This window comes from Miscanthus floridulus, chromosome 3, assembly GCF_019320115.1.
Source record: "Miscanthus floridulus cultivar M001 chromosome 3, ASM1932011v1, whole genome shotgun sequence".
Classification (NCBI taxonomy): Eukaryota; Viridiplantae; Streptophyta; class Magnoliopsida; order Poales; family Poaceae; genus Miscanthus; species Miscanthus floridulus.
In genome coordinates, this window is record NC_089582.1 from 101310233 (window position 1) to 101323674 (window position 13442).

At 40.8% G+C, this 13442-nt stretch overlaps 1 protein-coding gene and 1 pseudogene across 5 annotated transcripts; one reads left to right on the top strand and one right to left on the bottom strand.

Moving 5' to 3' along the window:
* Positions 1 to 655: 655 nt before the first annotated feature.
* Positions 656 to 3833, top strand: LOC136546271 (uncharacterized). 5 transcript variants are annotated; one of them, XM_066538241.1, is made up of 10 exons: positions 656 to 834; positions 926 to 1047; positions 1169 to 1293; positions 1462 to 1657; positions 1776 to 1968; positions 2048 to 2076; positions 2357 to 2416; positions 2522 to 2596; positions 3071 to 3151; positions 3311 to 3833. In XM_066538241.1, the coding sequence occupies exons 1-10, from the start codon at positions 726 to 728 to the stop codon at positions 3647 to 3649; spliced, it is 1329 nt and encodes a 442-aa protein (XP_066394338.1). In that variant the 5' UTR covers positions 656 to 725; the 3' UTR covers positions 3650 to 3833. The 5 variants fall into 5 exon arrangements, with proteins under 5 accessions (XP_066394338.1, XP_066394336.1, XP_066394341.1 ...); XM_066538239.1 differs by having other exon boundaries at positions 659 to 834; positions 3308 to 3833; XM_066538244.1 differs by lacking the exon at positions 2048 to 2076 and having other exon boundaries at positions 660 to 834; positions 1776 to 1868.
* Positions 3834 to 5622: 1789 nt separating this feature from the next.
* On the bottom strand, positions 5623 to 12184 carry LOC136544120 (glutamate receptor 2.8-like; annotated as a pseudogene).
* Positions 12185 to 13442: the final 1258 nt, after the last annotated feature.

Sequence of the window (13442 nt, forward strand, 5' to 3'; positions counted from 1 at the left end):
TCACGAAAGTTGAGGAGGTAACGTGCACTTTTTTACTCGACGAAATCTCTCTTAGTTCGTCGACTCACGTTCTCCAACCCGAAGCGCAGCCCAGTTTCACTGAAGCCCATGTCTTAGCGCAGCCTCGGTGCCGTCGACTCGACGCCTAAAGATAGCAACGGGGCCCCGATACCCAATACCCAACGGGTATTTGATATTAGGGGATGGAGATGGAATCATATCTTTACCCGCGGGCATCTAAATGGACAAGAATTCATCCTCAACGGGTATAGCGGGTACGGGAAGGTTCCCTGTTTATCCATCCCATTTACCCATTGGGAAACCCCAATATTTGAGCTGTCGTACGAATATTAGGCTTAAAGAAGCTCATAGATATTTTCGTTCAAATCTGAACAATCATATGTATAGTTTGTGTGTTCTAGGAACCCTAGTTTAATTTTTCTTCATCATCTCCGTTAGCAGCACAAGCACGCCTGCCTCACGAGCGATCGTGCCCCCTCGCTTTCTTAGTTCGAGCTGTCACCTTTGCTCGTCCTCCTTGCAACCTCGCTCCTTCTCCTCGGTATCTCCGAGACTCCGATACTTATACCCGAGTGAAAAAGAAACGTCTTCGATTGCAAAGATGCGACCCCAAGTATCCTTATTTATGGGTATCTGTTATCCGACCGCCTAACAGGGATGAGCAAGAATCTATACGATAGACAGTAAACGTGAAAGGGGACGGGATGAATTGTCGGGAAGAGAATCCTTATCGACGCCCCTCCACCGTGGCGCCGCCGCGAAGCCTCGCCGGCGCCGCCATAGCTGCCACTGCCGCAGCCATCGTCCTCTCATGTAATCTCTCGCTCTTCCCTCACGTCATCGTTTCTAGCTCCAAGTTCCCAACATCAACCTCTCCTCCCTCACCGACGTGCCCATCCCACAGGCTTGTTCTACAGGCGCAAATGCGCTCGTCTGGCCGCGCGGGTCCGCGAGGTGGAGGCCTCACTGGCAGTCGCTGCAGAGAAGGCCGCTGCCGAGCGCCGCGGCAGAGTGCGGGCCCAGCAGGTGAGGTCGCCGCCGTCCGGCGCTGCAAGTTTTCTCGTGTTCCAACGTGCACTTCCCTTCGAGTTGGGCCATATCATCAGGCTCGTGCTGCCGAATCTCTATTTCGTTTCCTTGTTTGCAGTCGCTGAGGAGGGCTCTGAGTCAGCAGGAGCCTCGCTCCGACGAGGCGAGGCCAGCCAAGGCCGCCGCCCCAGCATCTTACCCGCTGGCGCCGATTGGCACTGTCCAGTCTTGCTTCTCCACTAGGTGCTGATTGCCATCTATTTTTTTCCCCATTTCCAACGACTCGTAGTATTCAATCAATTTATTGGATAATTACCAGAATGAATGTTTGGTGTGGATGTATGTGCTCAGGTGTGGAAACCGAGCTATGAACCTACTAAACGTCTTGCCTTGTTGACCCTACAATCACAGGAATGGTACACCAAGGCAACCTTTGGTAGTTACGTTGGCCAGGGCAACTGTGGTGCTTGATCCTGCCCGAGTTCCAGCAGCAGCGCTGGAGGGACTAGCTAGTTACTCACATTGCTGGATTCTTTATGTTTTTCACCTTAACACTGATCTTGATAAACTGTGGAAAGATTCTGCTAGGTCTAAGCTAAAAGCTAAGGTATGGTTTTGTTCTTAGCCCTTTGGTGGTTCCTTTTTCTGATATAAATGAATATTCTTCTGAATGTTGTAGTGGATATTGGGTTGAACTAATGGAATCTTCTGCTTTCTCATGGAAGGTAAGGGTACCGAGGTTGAAAGGGGGCAAGATGGGGGTTTTGGCAACTAGATCGCCACATCGGCCTAATCCAATCGGACTCAGCGTAGCTAAGGTGTCACCTGAAATGGTCCTGCGTTTTTCTTCAGTTATTGTTGCTTTCTGGAACACATTGAAGAAATCAATATTAGGATTGAGGAATTGTGAACTTCTAGGTAGACAATAATCGTAACGATCATTGCAATCTATAACGCTGCTTGCTATCTACTGTCTGAAGGATGTTTTTTCACACAGATCTCACCACAGGGATTCTCTTCAGAAAGGTTTTCTTGTGACCAAAACATCCTACTGTGTCACTTAAATTATAAGAAAGGCAACTAATATATTGATTCGATTGATTCTAGGGTGTGAACATTTCTTATTTGCTTTGGGCTATTGCCTAGTTTGATTGACCTTGTTAAGCATGCTAGATGCTAGGGCTAATGTGTATGCTTGGATGTGAACATTTCTTATGCGCTTTGAGCTGTTGCCTGCTTTGGTTAATCTTGTTAAGCATGCTATAGTGGTTTGACGTTTTCTTCTCTTCATTTCAACGTTTTACAGGTGGAGGCGGTGGATGGGCATACTCTTTTGCTTTCTGGAGTAGATTTGGTTGATGGCACGGTACCAATTTAAGCGTTTATATGGTCCAGTATTATGCAAAGGATTGATATAATTAAGCTCTGTCAGCTGTGAACTCTTCCTAATACATTGATCACCTATCAACAGCCTGTGCTTGATATTAAACCATACCTGCCATATTCTGACAGTGTTAAAGGTGCAGCTGTTCCCAATTGGTTAGAGGTATGTACAATATTGCATCTCAGTTCATGCATTTCTCCAAACTTGAAAATTCATTTCTCTCTCATCAATTCGAAATAAGTGTGTTTATTTTTCTGGATCAATCATCGTTCTGCACAGTAGTGAACGCTGGACAGCATTTGATGCTTGATGTTGTCTGCATATACATGCTAATTAGTTATCTTCATACAAGTGCACTGGCCTTATCTAATTGAAAAGATGTGTAGCTCGTGCTTTAATTTTAATTTTTAGACAGTTCAGGATTTTGGTAAATCTTTTCTTCTGTAATATGGGGGTTATTGAATGATACTTGAGAGTAAGATTTGGGTATTGAAAGAAAATTTTATGTTCCATTCAGGAATTGTTGATTCACAGCTCGCGTGCAAGATCTCATATTGCTATATTTTATGCCAATGCTACAATCGAGTACCTTCATTGTTCATCACCTAGTAATCTTTGAGAATTTTGTTGAAGCAGGTTGATGGTGCATTAGCCGTGGAGTCTGTCCATTTTTCTGAACATTTCATTTCTGCGCTTCCCACTTGCTGGACGCATATAGTAAGTGGTATTGATGTTTTGTCTGTAAAAAATAAATCTTATATGCTGAATAGCAATTAAATTTCAGTTCTTTTTTTCATATGAGAAGGGATTACACTAGGCCAACTGTAAATAAGAATTTGGGCTTACAATTCAAAATCTGTTTATTTGTTTCAGCAGCAGCAGTCGCTCTATGCTTCAGCAGACGAGTTTCAGGATCTTATCAAGCAGGTCCTTTCCTGGGACATCAGATCGATCTCACAGCGGACCCGTCCCCATCAAGTGAGCATGGAAGCTGATGCCAATGGCCACTGTGGCGAAGACACTGATGATGACCACAGGGACACAGGTCACTGCGGTGTGGTTTACCACCTACATCTTGAAGGCATCGATGTATCGTACAGAATCGATCAAGGCTCCAACATTGTCATCGAGGACGCCGCCCTTCTTCCGGACATCGTCCAGAAACGGCATGGTTATTTGGCGTGGAGGGACAAACTTGGCAGCAGCGTTTTGTAGCACGGCCATGGCCACTCGATCTCGCTGCGTTTTGTTATCGTTTGCAGGAGTGCAGTGTGGTGTAGGATGTCAGTAGTGATGCCGATGAATTTGAATGTGGTGGTGTCTGGTATCTGAATTGGATTTGGAACTTAGAATGTTTTCCCCCAGTTTTGCACAGGAGTCGTAAACAAACTTGCTCTGATTTCTTGATGTTCCACTCGTGCAGGATGATCTGGCAGGCTATAAGTTATACATAGAAAAAAGATGAGAAAAGGTGATACCAACCTCATAGATATGTATAGATCATATTTAGGCATTGCATGAGTAGTAATTTACTTTATGTTGATTTCTTGATTAGGTTATAGGTTTAAAACTAGGCAGTGCCCCAAACAAGTAATCAACATAAAGTAGATGCAAAACGATAATTTAAATAAATAGTATGCATGACTATAAGCAATAAACAATAGGGACATAACTTCATAAGACCCAAATAACTCTAAACAGAGCATCAGACACTTTTAGGAAGAAACTGGTACTAGTTTCGTAATTTTCCAATTTAAAATAAATTAGTTATGAATTTTTAGATATTAAACAAAAAAATTTAATCATTTTAGAAAGTAGAACACCACATTTGAAATCAACACAAGGACTAAATTTATTTGATTTCGACCAGTGTTATCATAAACGCTAAAAAGTCGAATTTAGCGTTTAGATCATTTAGAACGGTGTTCAAACAGAGTTAAATGATCTAAACAATTTTGTATATTAATACTAAGACATACATATTTGTGTAGCCAAAAAAAATTAAATAAGCTACAAAATAAGTATTGTAAGGGCGGCGTACCTAGTGCAGAGAGCTCTCGCTCTGTGCGGGGTCTGGGGAAGGGTGTCAGTGGCAAACCTTACCCTCGCCTGTGTAATGCGAGGAGACCGCGACTCGAATCCGGGACCTTCCGGTCACAGGCAGTAAGACTCTACCGCTTGCATCAGACCCGTCCTTCACAAAACAAGTATTGTATCAAATATTTTTTTGGAATAAAACTAAATCTCACTCCATCTTATATACTTAATATGTTAATTAGCTGGTGCAATGCAGTAGTTGTAATCCTCCATATTTAATCACATTTAACTTTTAACGGTTTAAACTTCTACTGTTTAATTCACCATTTAAGGTCTAAATAAAACATGTGACATTCGTTTACTATGTTAAACGCTGTTTAAATATATTAAACGCCGTTTAGATATATTAAACGCCCGTGCTGTTTCAACGCCGTTTAGATATATACGTTAGAATGCTGCTGGATTGATATACGACAAGCCACAGCCAAACGAACAGGCTGTAGGCCCTGCTGGAATGGACAGGAGCCTAGGAACATGCGTTAGTTTGTGCTGTTGTTCTTCTCATCCATCGTCTTCCGTTGCTCAAAAAAAAAAAAAACATCGTCTTCCTCGCAATCGCAACTTACCAGTCCGAAACGCCCGTGGGCGCTGGCATTTGTATCCAGGGTGGTCACGAACCTACACTCGTGTCCGAGGCACCTGCCTGAAGCGGTAACTACCCATGGTGCCGGAACGTACGTGGCCGTGGGTTAAGAGTTCGAGGTGTTACTGGATTGGTGCGGATAGAGCATGGTGCACTCGTCTGTAGTTGATGCTGGGCAGATGTTCGATCGAATGCCTCAACAGAGGATTCAGTTTCTGCTTGGGCATTTTTCAGTTATCAGATGGTTCAAGTGTCAAAAAGTACTCCTGCATAATACAAGTTTATTCGCTTGCAAGTTTAAGGGTAACAAGAGCCTTTGTTGAGCTCATTGACTTTTGGGACTGAGATTAACGCAAAAAAAAAAAGACTTTTGGGACTGAGATCATTGTAAGATAGTAGAAAAAAAAAGCTCAACTTCAGATGGATTCTGCTTGGAGAACGGTGATTGGTTCACCCCTGTGAGAGGCAACTGAACCATTGCACGCATCTGTGCTTGTGTGGATTTCTGTCACACCTTTTCTGAACCAGTTTGCTCATGCAGCTGGCTGTTTTCTTCTCTGTCTCCTCTAAACTGGACATGTTCCTCAGGTACCGCTCCTTGGTTTCCTTCTTGAGGCTCATCCTTATCTTCATTTGCTCTGTTCTCTTCTACCTGCGTTTTATCAACTTCCATGACTACTGTTGACCGGTGCTGCTTTTTGTAGGCATAAATTACCAATGCTATCAAAAGAGAAGAAGTTGAAGCAGCTCCAGTTAGGATGAACAGTCCCCTAAAGTTGGCAAAGGTGAGGCTGCTTGAACCTGTGATGGGACCCACATTTTGGCAGTCATTTTGATATCCCATCCATTTTTTCTCGATTTGAAGTATGGTATCTCCCCCTGTTACATTTAGGATTGCCTTTGAGATGTCGCTGAGTAGGGGATTTCCCTTTGCAAGTGCCTGGACAAACAGCATAGCCGTTTTGATGATTCATATGTAACAATGGCAACAATGATTCATTTTTTATCTTATATGCAAGATGATTAATTAGTACTTAAAAAATTCTTATATGCCATGACGGTTAATTAATACTTCAAATTTTCTGACACCTAGATCTCGACATTTCTACAAGGCACAACTATTGAATTGGCCATATAAGGCGAAAATAACTATAGGATGTTGTCTTTCATGTGAATGCTATCTGAGATTCCTTTTTTTTCTCATACTAACAAACAAACTGATGAACTCGTTCATTTTATCTCTAGGAATGTACTGGTGCAGAAGAACCAGATTAGATGCAATTCAACTTACATATCCAAAACCTGCAGCCTTATAAATCGGTCCGACCATAGTGTAACCTTTGCAGTGGTTTGCAAGGAACAGTTTAATGTAAGGAACTTCATGCACGAGAGCAGCAATACCACCATTACTGCTTCCTGTTGAAAGTGCATTGTGAAAATCGTCAGGTGTATCATAGGGCTTGATCTTGGATCTTTCAAAACCAAGTTCTTCCAAAAGTCCCTTGACATACGAGCCACGATGGTATCGTACATTTTCTCCACTTTTTAGGAGTTCTTGGATATCATTCACGGTAGGCTGAAGCTGTTGTACAGTCAACATTGATGACAAGTTTGCAGTGTAACTTGATGTAAGTACCAGGAGAAAACTCAGCCACACAATCAGCACTATCCGAGATAAAAAGCGTTCCACAATCTCTTCTGCAAAAGCTATGATAACTGAGTTAATGTTTTAGACATCTCAAATCCAACTTGATAGCTGTAATTTACACATCACAGAAATTATTTTGTTAACCTTTTTAGTTACATAACTGTTGACTCGCATAAATATTACTTGGTATAGTGTAGGATAACAATTTTGCATCCTCTACCCTTTTTATTTTGGCTTACTGGATACTACAGAAAGGACAAAGTTACTGCATTTATTAGCCATCATATTTCTTTTTTGTGGGAGCCATTTTATATGCTCATCAATATGAATAATGTTGAATTTGTTGCCTTTAAATCAGATAATATATGTCAATTATTTGATAATTGTAGCAAAAAAAGTCTTGTCTGTTGTCAGTTTCTAATTATACTTGCTGTGATATGATGACTTATAAACTTACAGTAGGTACTGCAGGGCCATTTAGCAAATTAGAAATTGGAACATATATTTTCTTTATTTAAGATTAAGAAATAATAGCTATATTGTTACTTATATGGCTTTGTTTCAAAAAAAATATTACTTATATGGCTAGGCTAACTACTAAGGTTAATGTGTACCCTAAGTCTCTAACTTCATAATAAGTCACCTAACTACATGCTTCCTTACCCCTGGATCCAGGTCTCAATAATAGCTTAGAGAGAGTTCCATTATGTTGTGAAATTTCATTTACTACAGTTAGATCCATATTTAAAACATAGCAAGGTGGAACAAGATATGCTGAACATATGCGGTGATCTTGCTACTAGATAGATTGCAGTTAGTAGACACTCAAATTGCAGTATAACAAGGTGAGTATTGCGAGTCATGTGGGTATCGCTCCTGTAAAAACATGATGATTTTGGCTAAAGAATTCTTTTTTAGCATCATTGTGAAAAAGTTAGTAGTAATATTGCAGTTAGAAGAAACTGATTAGCATTGTGTCATGTCTAGCAACATACAAGAGATCTGCTTTCATATAGCCTTTCTCTTATCTGATTGCAATCTATAAATTCTTACTCCCATGTAGATTTCTCAGCTCTATACTAAATTCTGTATTTTATGCGTTTTGGAGGGTAAAACCAATGTGATGAGTGTACTCAACTCTCTTCAAATAGGGAGAAAAAGATTAGAATCCCGAGCTGTCTGGGAATTGGCCCACGAACATTCTGATTGTTGCCTAGAAACTCCAATGATAACACCACCAGTGTAGATAAAGAACGCAATGCTCCCAAACCACATGCCAGGTGTTAGTGGCTTCAAGAAAATCCATGTGTTCTTGTTTATGCTGTCCCTGACAGGAACCACCATTGCTATCCCTGATTCCGTGTATGGCACAGTAAAGTCAGCGTAGAAAGTTCTGTTATATCTGATTGTTATATCTCCAATCACTATATCATATATCTGTATGGAATGAAAAGAATAATAAGTATTTACCTTAGTATAATGGTTTTTAATTGATAGTAAAATAATAATATGGATGGATAATTGAGATTACCACTCAGTAGATAGTTGCGGCATATGTTCTATGAAATCAGGCTTTTCCATTGGGTTCTACACTGTACAGTTTATTATCATGCAACTGATATTATGCAACTAATGTAAATTAATCCTGGAGAACTACATAACATGTTAATATTCTCTGTTATGACAAAAAGAAATACTGAGGATGCGATCAGTGTACATGAACTTTTACTATGAAAAAAACAAGCAGGTGAAAAGTGTTCGTACTGTACTATACTGAAGGATATTAGGAATTTAGAGTTACCTACATTGGTTTGTCGTAAACCATGTGCAAGTTTGGCTGGTGCCTCGAGGCTCTACTACTTACTAAAGAAAGTCAAGTAGGAAATATACAGGTCCTAAACTTATTTTTACCTTAAGATGAACTTGGTAAACAAAATCATCATAGCGTCTGCTACTTGTATCCTCCGGAGAGCCAAATAACACATACTCAAAAGGCACTGCATATGGGAGTATCTTTACTGCCTCTTCAAACACATCAACTGAAAGGCCAGTTGCTTTAGTTGCACCTGTGGTTTGATCCTTCTCAACATTTATAAATTGTTGATATCCACTTGGGCGTACACCAACTTGAAGCTTCTTCCCACTTGCAGGAACCTCAAAGCCTTTAGGTATGTCTGTCCTGGCCAGATCACAGGGTTCAGATCTGGGTTTGAGATTGGTTCAGGCACTTCAATAGCTGCTTTCTAAGTACTCCTATTCAAACATAGATCTCTAGGTATATCCCAAGCTTTCAAATATCTTTTTATTGTCTCCCCCCATGTCAATATCGGTCTTCCTCTACCTCTCCTCATATTATTAGCTTGGCTCCACAATGCACTGGTGCCTCTGAAGGTCTCCTTTGGACATGGCCAAACCACCTCAACCGATGTTGGACAAGCTTTTCTTCAATTGGTGCTACCCCAACTTGCTTGGGACTGAAAGGCTATGTTGTTGTATTTGAAATGCTGAAACAACCAGCTGCCTGTCTAAAAGGTCAAACATGCCACTCAAACCTATAAATTTACTCTGCAAGATTTCCTTCAAGAGTTCTGGACCATTACTAGATGTTTCCAAGGTTTCCAAGTCTGTTGTTTTTTGTTTGGATATTGGTTTCCGAAATGTGGCATTGACAAGTCTACCTTTTCTGCAGCTTGTGCTACTGCCCAGATTGTATCATAGCTCCACAGTCCAAAGATGCTTAATTTTGATGGTGCATCAGTCGGGTTGTCAATTCGGTACCTCATATTCCACCTTGTAGTGAAGTTATTCAGTTCCATTGATTTGGGAACATAAAAGTGGACACCCAAGGCACCATTCATTGATTCCACAACAGAAGGATGCAGAGAATCAATGAGATTAGTTACTCCACCAGTTATGATCCATACATACCCTTTTTCCATCATTCCTATTTCTTTAGCTTTTAAGAAGAGGGTGGAGGCCAACATTGAGGACATGTGCACAATGCAGACCCTTGTTTGCATTGTCATCAGCTTATATAATTCTTCGGTAATTTGTTCACTAGTTGCTGATGGAGGAATCACACTGCGGTAGGGAACCTGCACATTAACTTCTTGGAGGACATCCACAAGGTAAGGTATGATACCTCTACCATATTCAGTGTCTTCATAGATTGGGACGACCTTTCTCCATCCATAGGCCTTAATTATTGAGGAAATGCAGCTCACTTGTGCTGAGTCATTTAGTGTTGCTCTGACAAAATACGGAAGACTGCTAGTGGATAGAGTTGGGCTTGTTGCAGTGAAGGAGATGACTGGAACATGACTTTTAGTTCCGAGTTCTGAGATAAATATAGCTTGTGAAGATTTCTCAGGACCAATGATAATTTCTACATTGTAATTCCCCAACAGGTCAAGAGCTGCAGAACAGCATACAAAGACGTACTTTGGTAGATGATCATCTTTATAAATGAAAATATAGTATTTACACAAAAGATCCCCTCAAATACTTGCAGTTGAAGACAATCCTTGTTGCAAGGATGGCACAAGTGAAACAAAATCATAAGACAGAAGTTCCTGAACTGCAACATGCTGAAAGTTACTGATGCACTTGCAGTGTCGGAATATGATGTTTGCAGAAAAAAAAGGCCACTTAAAGCAAACTTCAGAAGATACAAATAAGTAACTAAAGTTTACTCATCAGTCGCCACTATTTCTACCGTTTCAAACTTAGGGTAGTTTATGCTCCCCATATCTTGCTACATATTGACTAATTCAAAGTTTGGGCTACAGAACCTTTCTCCTCAGCCAGGTGAAGCCTCCTTTGAGAATTGGTGGTCTAGCTAATGCCATTTATGGCTAAGTCAAGAAAGGTCTTAACTCGAGCTTGACCCCTTTGGACTACCATAATCATTGTTTCTTTGGTGGGCCACCTGATGTGAGGGGACTCACGCCATGCCACGAAGGAAATGAGGCTTTGGGGTTTAACTAGGGCCAAGGGCATATCTTATCTAGCTGCCCCGTTGCATGGTGTGGAATGTGGATTATATTCTCTCTCGGTGGAGGTCGTTCCTATCTTTTAACAAAAGCATGTGTTTTACATTTGTGTATGTGAGTTGTTGTTTTTTTTTTTTTTGGGGGGGGGGGGTCGTTCTTGCAAGGGTTATTTCCTTCTTCGTAATATAAAGATACATAGCCCTCCTACGTGTTGAATAAAAGATGTGGCCTCTCGATGCCTTTTTGACTTTTTGATTCACAGAATGAATGTTTTTTTCACTGTATCTGTGACCTCACTACGGGATATATTGTCCTAAAAATATAAAAATCCACATCCCATTTCTAGAGAACAATATATTGTAAGTGCTTGTAAACTTAAACGTGGATATTTACAGTTGATTTTTGTCTTTAGTCCAAACAACCAAAACAGTGTTGATACCGCAGCTTGCATAATCTGTGTTTTCACAGTTTGTCTATTTTCTGCAGTTTTTGACCTTTTTTCCCTAGGCACATCTGGTAAATACTATTTTAACTAATCCTAGCTCTGTTATTTGTTAGTTAATTAATTACTTCAAATATATCATATTAGGAATCACATCTAGCAGTATGCACATCATTAACCGGTTCTGAGAAACAGAAGGAAATAAGGTAGTGTTGAACACCTTCTCAATTGGATTTGTAACATTATACTCAATAAAAAAGGCGACAAAACTTGCCCATTTTGTCCTGATGCAATCCCAATGGTGAAGAGCTTGTAGGAAATTGGCCTCTCACATCTTATCAGGAACAACTAGGTATGACGTGGCCATTTTCTTATATGATGCAAATTGCTTCCTTATCTATTTGTTGAGAAGTGCACATTGTCACTAATGAAGATTGCTTCTCTCCACATGTAATGGCCAAGTTCTCCATGTTTTGTTTTTCTTTATGTGTACCGTTCCTTTTACATCAAGTTTCTATTGTTATGCAAACACTGTTAGTGCCTCATTCTCCTTTGCGTGCTTGCTCTTCTGTTCCTACTTAGCCATGCTGAATGAATATGCTCAAGTTATGTTTTCAAATAAAACAACTGTGTATAGTTGAGCAATAGTGTGTGCATCCTATCATTCAGCAGCACAAAAATAGCCAGTAAATGCAATGGACACACAGCAAGGTTTCAGACATCTACCTCGAGATGCAGCCTGGACATCATCACTCTTGGAATCCCTGATGTGGAGAACAAGCTTTGTGCTATAGTTTTGGTGGGCAGCATAGAAGTCCTCTAGAGCCAATGACCTGCTGGTGATTGCTATTTTGCCGACCAAGGATCCCAAATCAAGGATGACCCCCACATGGACCTCCTGTGTTCCTCCTCCAGAAGCATTTTGTGCAACAGTAATTCCAGGTAATAATAACAAGAGGAGCAGGACGATTCTGTTAGCTATCTCCATTTCGGGAGCTGTCAGGTTTGTGGAATCTACTTGCACTGCACCCTCATTCCTATTAGTTATATAGACTGTTTCGGTAGCCCCTTTCCATAGTGTTTCTGCAATGAGCCTGTTTAGTTTGTTGCAGTACACTGTTGCTTCGAGCTTAGCAATCACTTGAATAATACAACAAACAATGATGATGAATTGATTTTGACCTAGATATTGAAAACTTTGTCGTCCTCTATTTGACAACATATTAAGGCCCCGTTTGGCAGAGCTCCCAAAGCTGATTCTCTACTGAATCCAGCAGGAACTCTGAGAAAAGTGATTCTCTGCTGATTCTGTGAAGTGATTCTATGAAATGAAATAAGAGGCTAAGAGCTAAAAAAAGTAGCTTCTCCTGTGAAGTGATTCTCCATCGTGGTTTTGAGGCCCCTGGCAGAGCTCCTACCAGCTCCAGCTTCTCTGACACATTCACTGTTCATGGAGCTCCTTTTCTCTCTCCTATCTCCTTCTCTCACAGAGCCAATGCGTCAAGAAGCTGGAGCTGGTGGGAGCTCTACCAAACGGGGACTTAGAGTTTATGTTAAAGAATCAAAGAGAATCACTTTCAGCTACAGAATCGCTTCTCTCATAGAATCAATTTTCATAGAGAATCAGAATCAGATGAAGCTCTACCATACATGCCCTAACTTTTCTTTTTTGGTTGCAAGTTGTTTCTAGACTGTGTATTTGTTGATATGCTTTTATGAATTAGTAACTAATTATTGGTAGTTGATCACACAGGAAGGACTGCAGTAGTTGACATTTGGGCTGGGCTTCACTGTCGATTTGCCTTCTCAAAGTCAGTTGCTTGTAGTCGACGCTCTTTCTATCTATTGGTAAGTGTGACACGGTTGACTTGACTGAGCAAAGTTAAATTAATGGCGTATGCTGCTTTGATTGGCTCAGCGTGATGTTTTCCTCAACTACTTTGGCAATCAGTGATAGACTGGTACGTATTGCAATTTCACCTTGGGAAAAGAAGTCCTGCACCTGCAGCGTCATCTGGCCATTCTAAATTCAATTACTCTCTTGTTGCGGTAAGGCAATTTCGAGGCAAAGATTGGTGAGAAGGTAAAGGAAATGAAGTAAACATGCAGGTTTATTTATCTTGAGTAAAAACTTGGACCATTCTCTGCTGAAATCTTAGCATGTCTGCAAGGAGTGAGCAGCAGCAGCAAGAGGGATTGGCCGTATCATTTTTGAGACAGATGCCATGCTAGTGACAAACGCTTTG

Bases quoted from the DNA above. Each gene is read 5' to 3' on its own strand.
- LOC136546271 (XM_066538239.1), top strand. From the start codon at position 726: ATGAATTGTCGGGAAGAGAATCCTTATCGACGCCCCTCCACCGTGGCG. The intron at 1,048-1,168 runs GTGAGGTCGCCG...CCTTGTTTGCAG, and splicing joins GCAGAGTGCGGGCCCAGCAG to TCGCTGAGGAGGGCTCTGAG. The intron at 3,152-3,307 runs GTAAGTGGTATT...TATTTGTTTCAG, and splicing joins CCACTTGCTGGACGCATATA to CAGCAGCAGTCGCTCTATGC.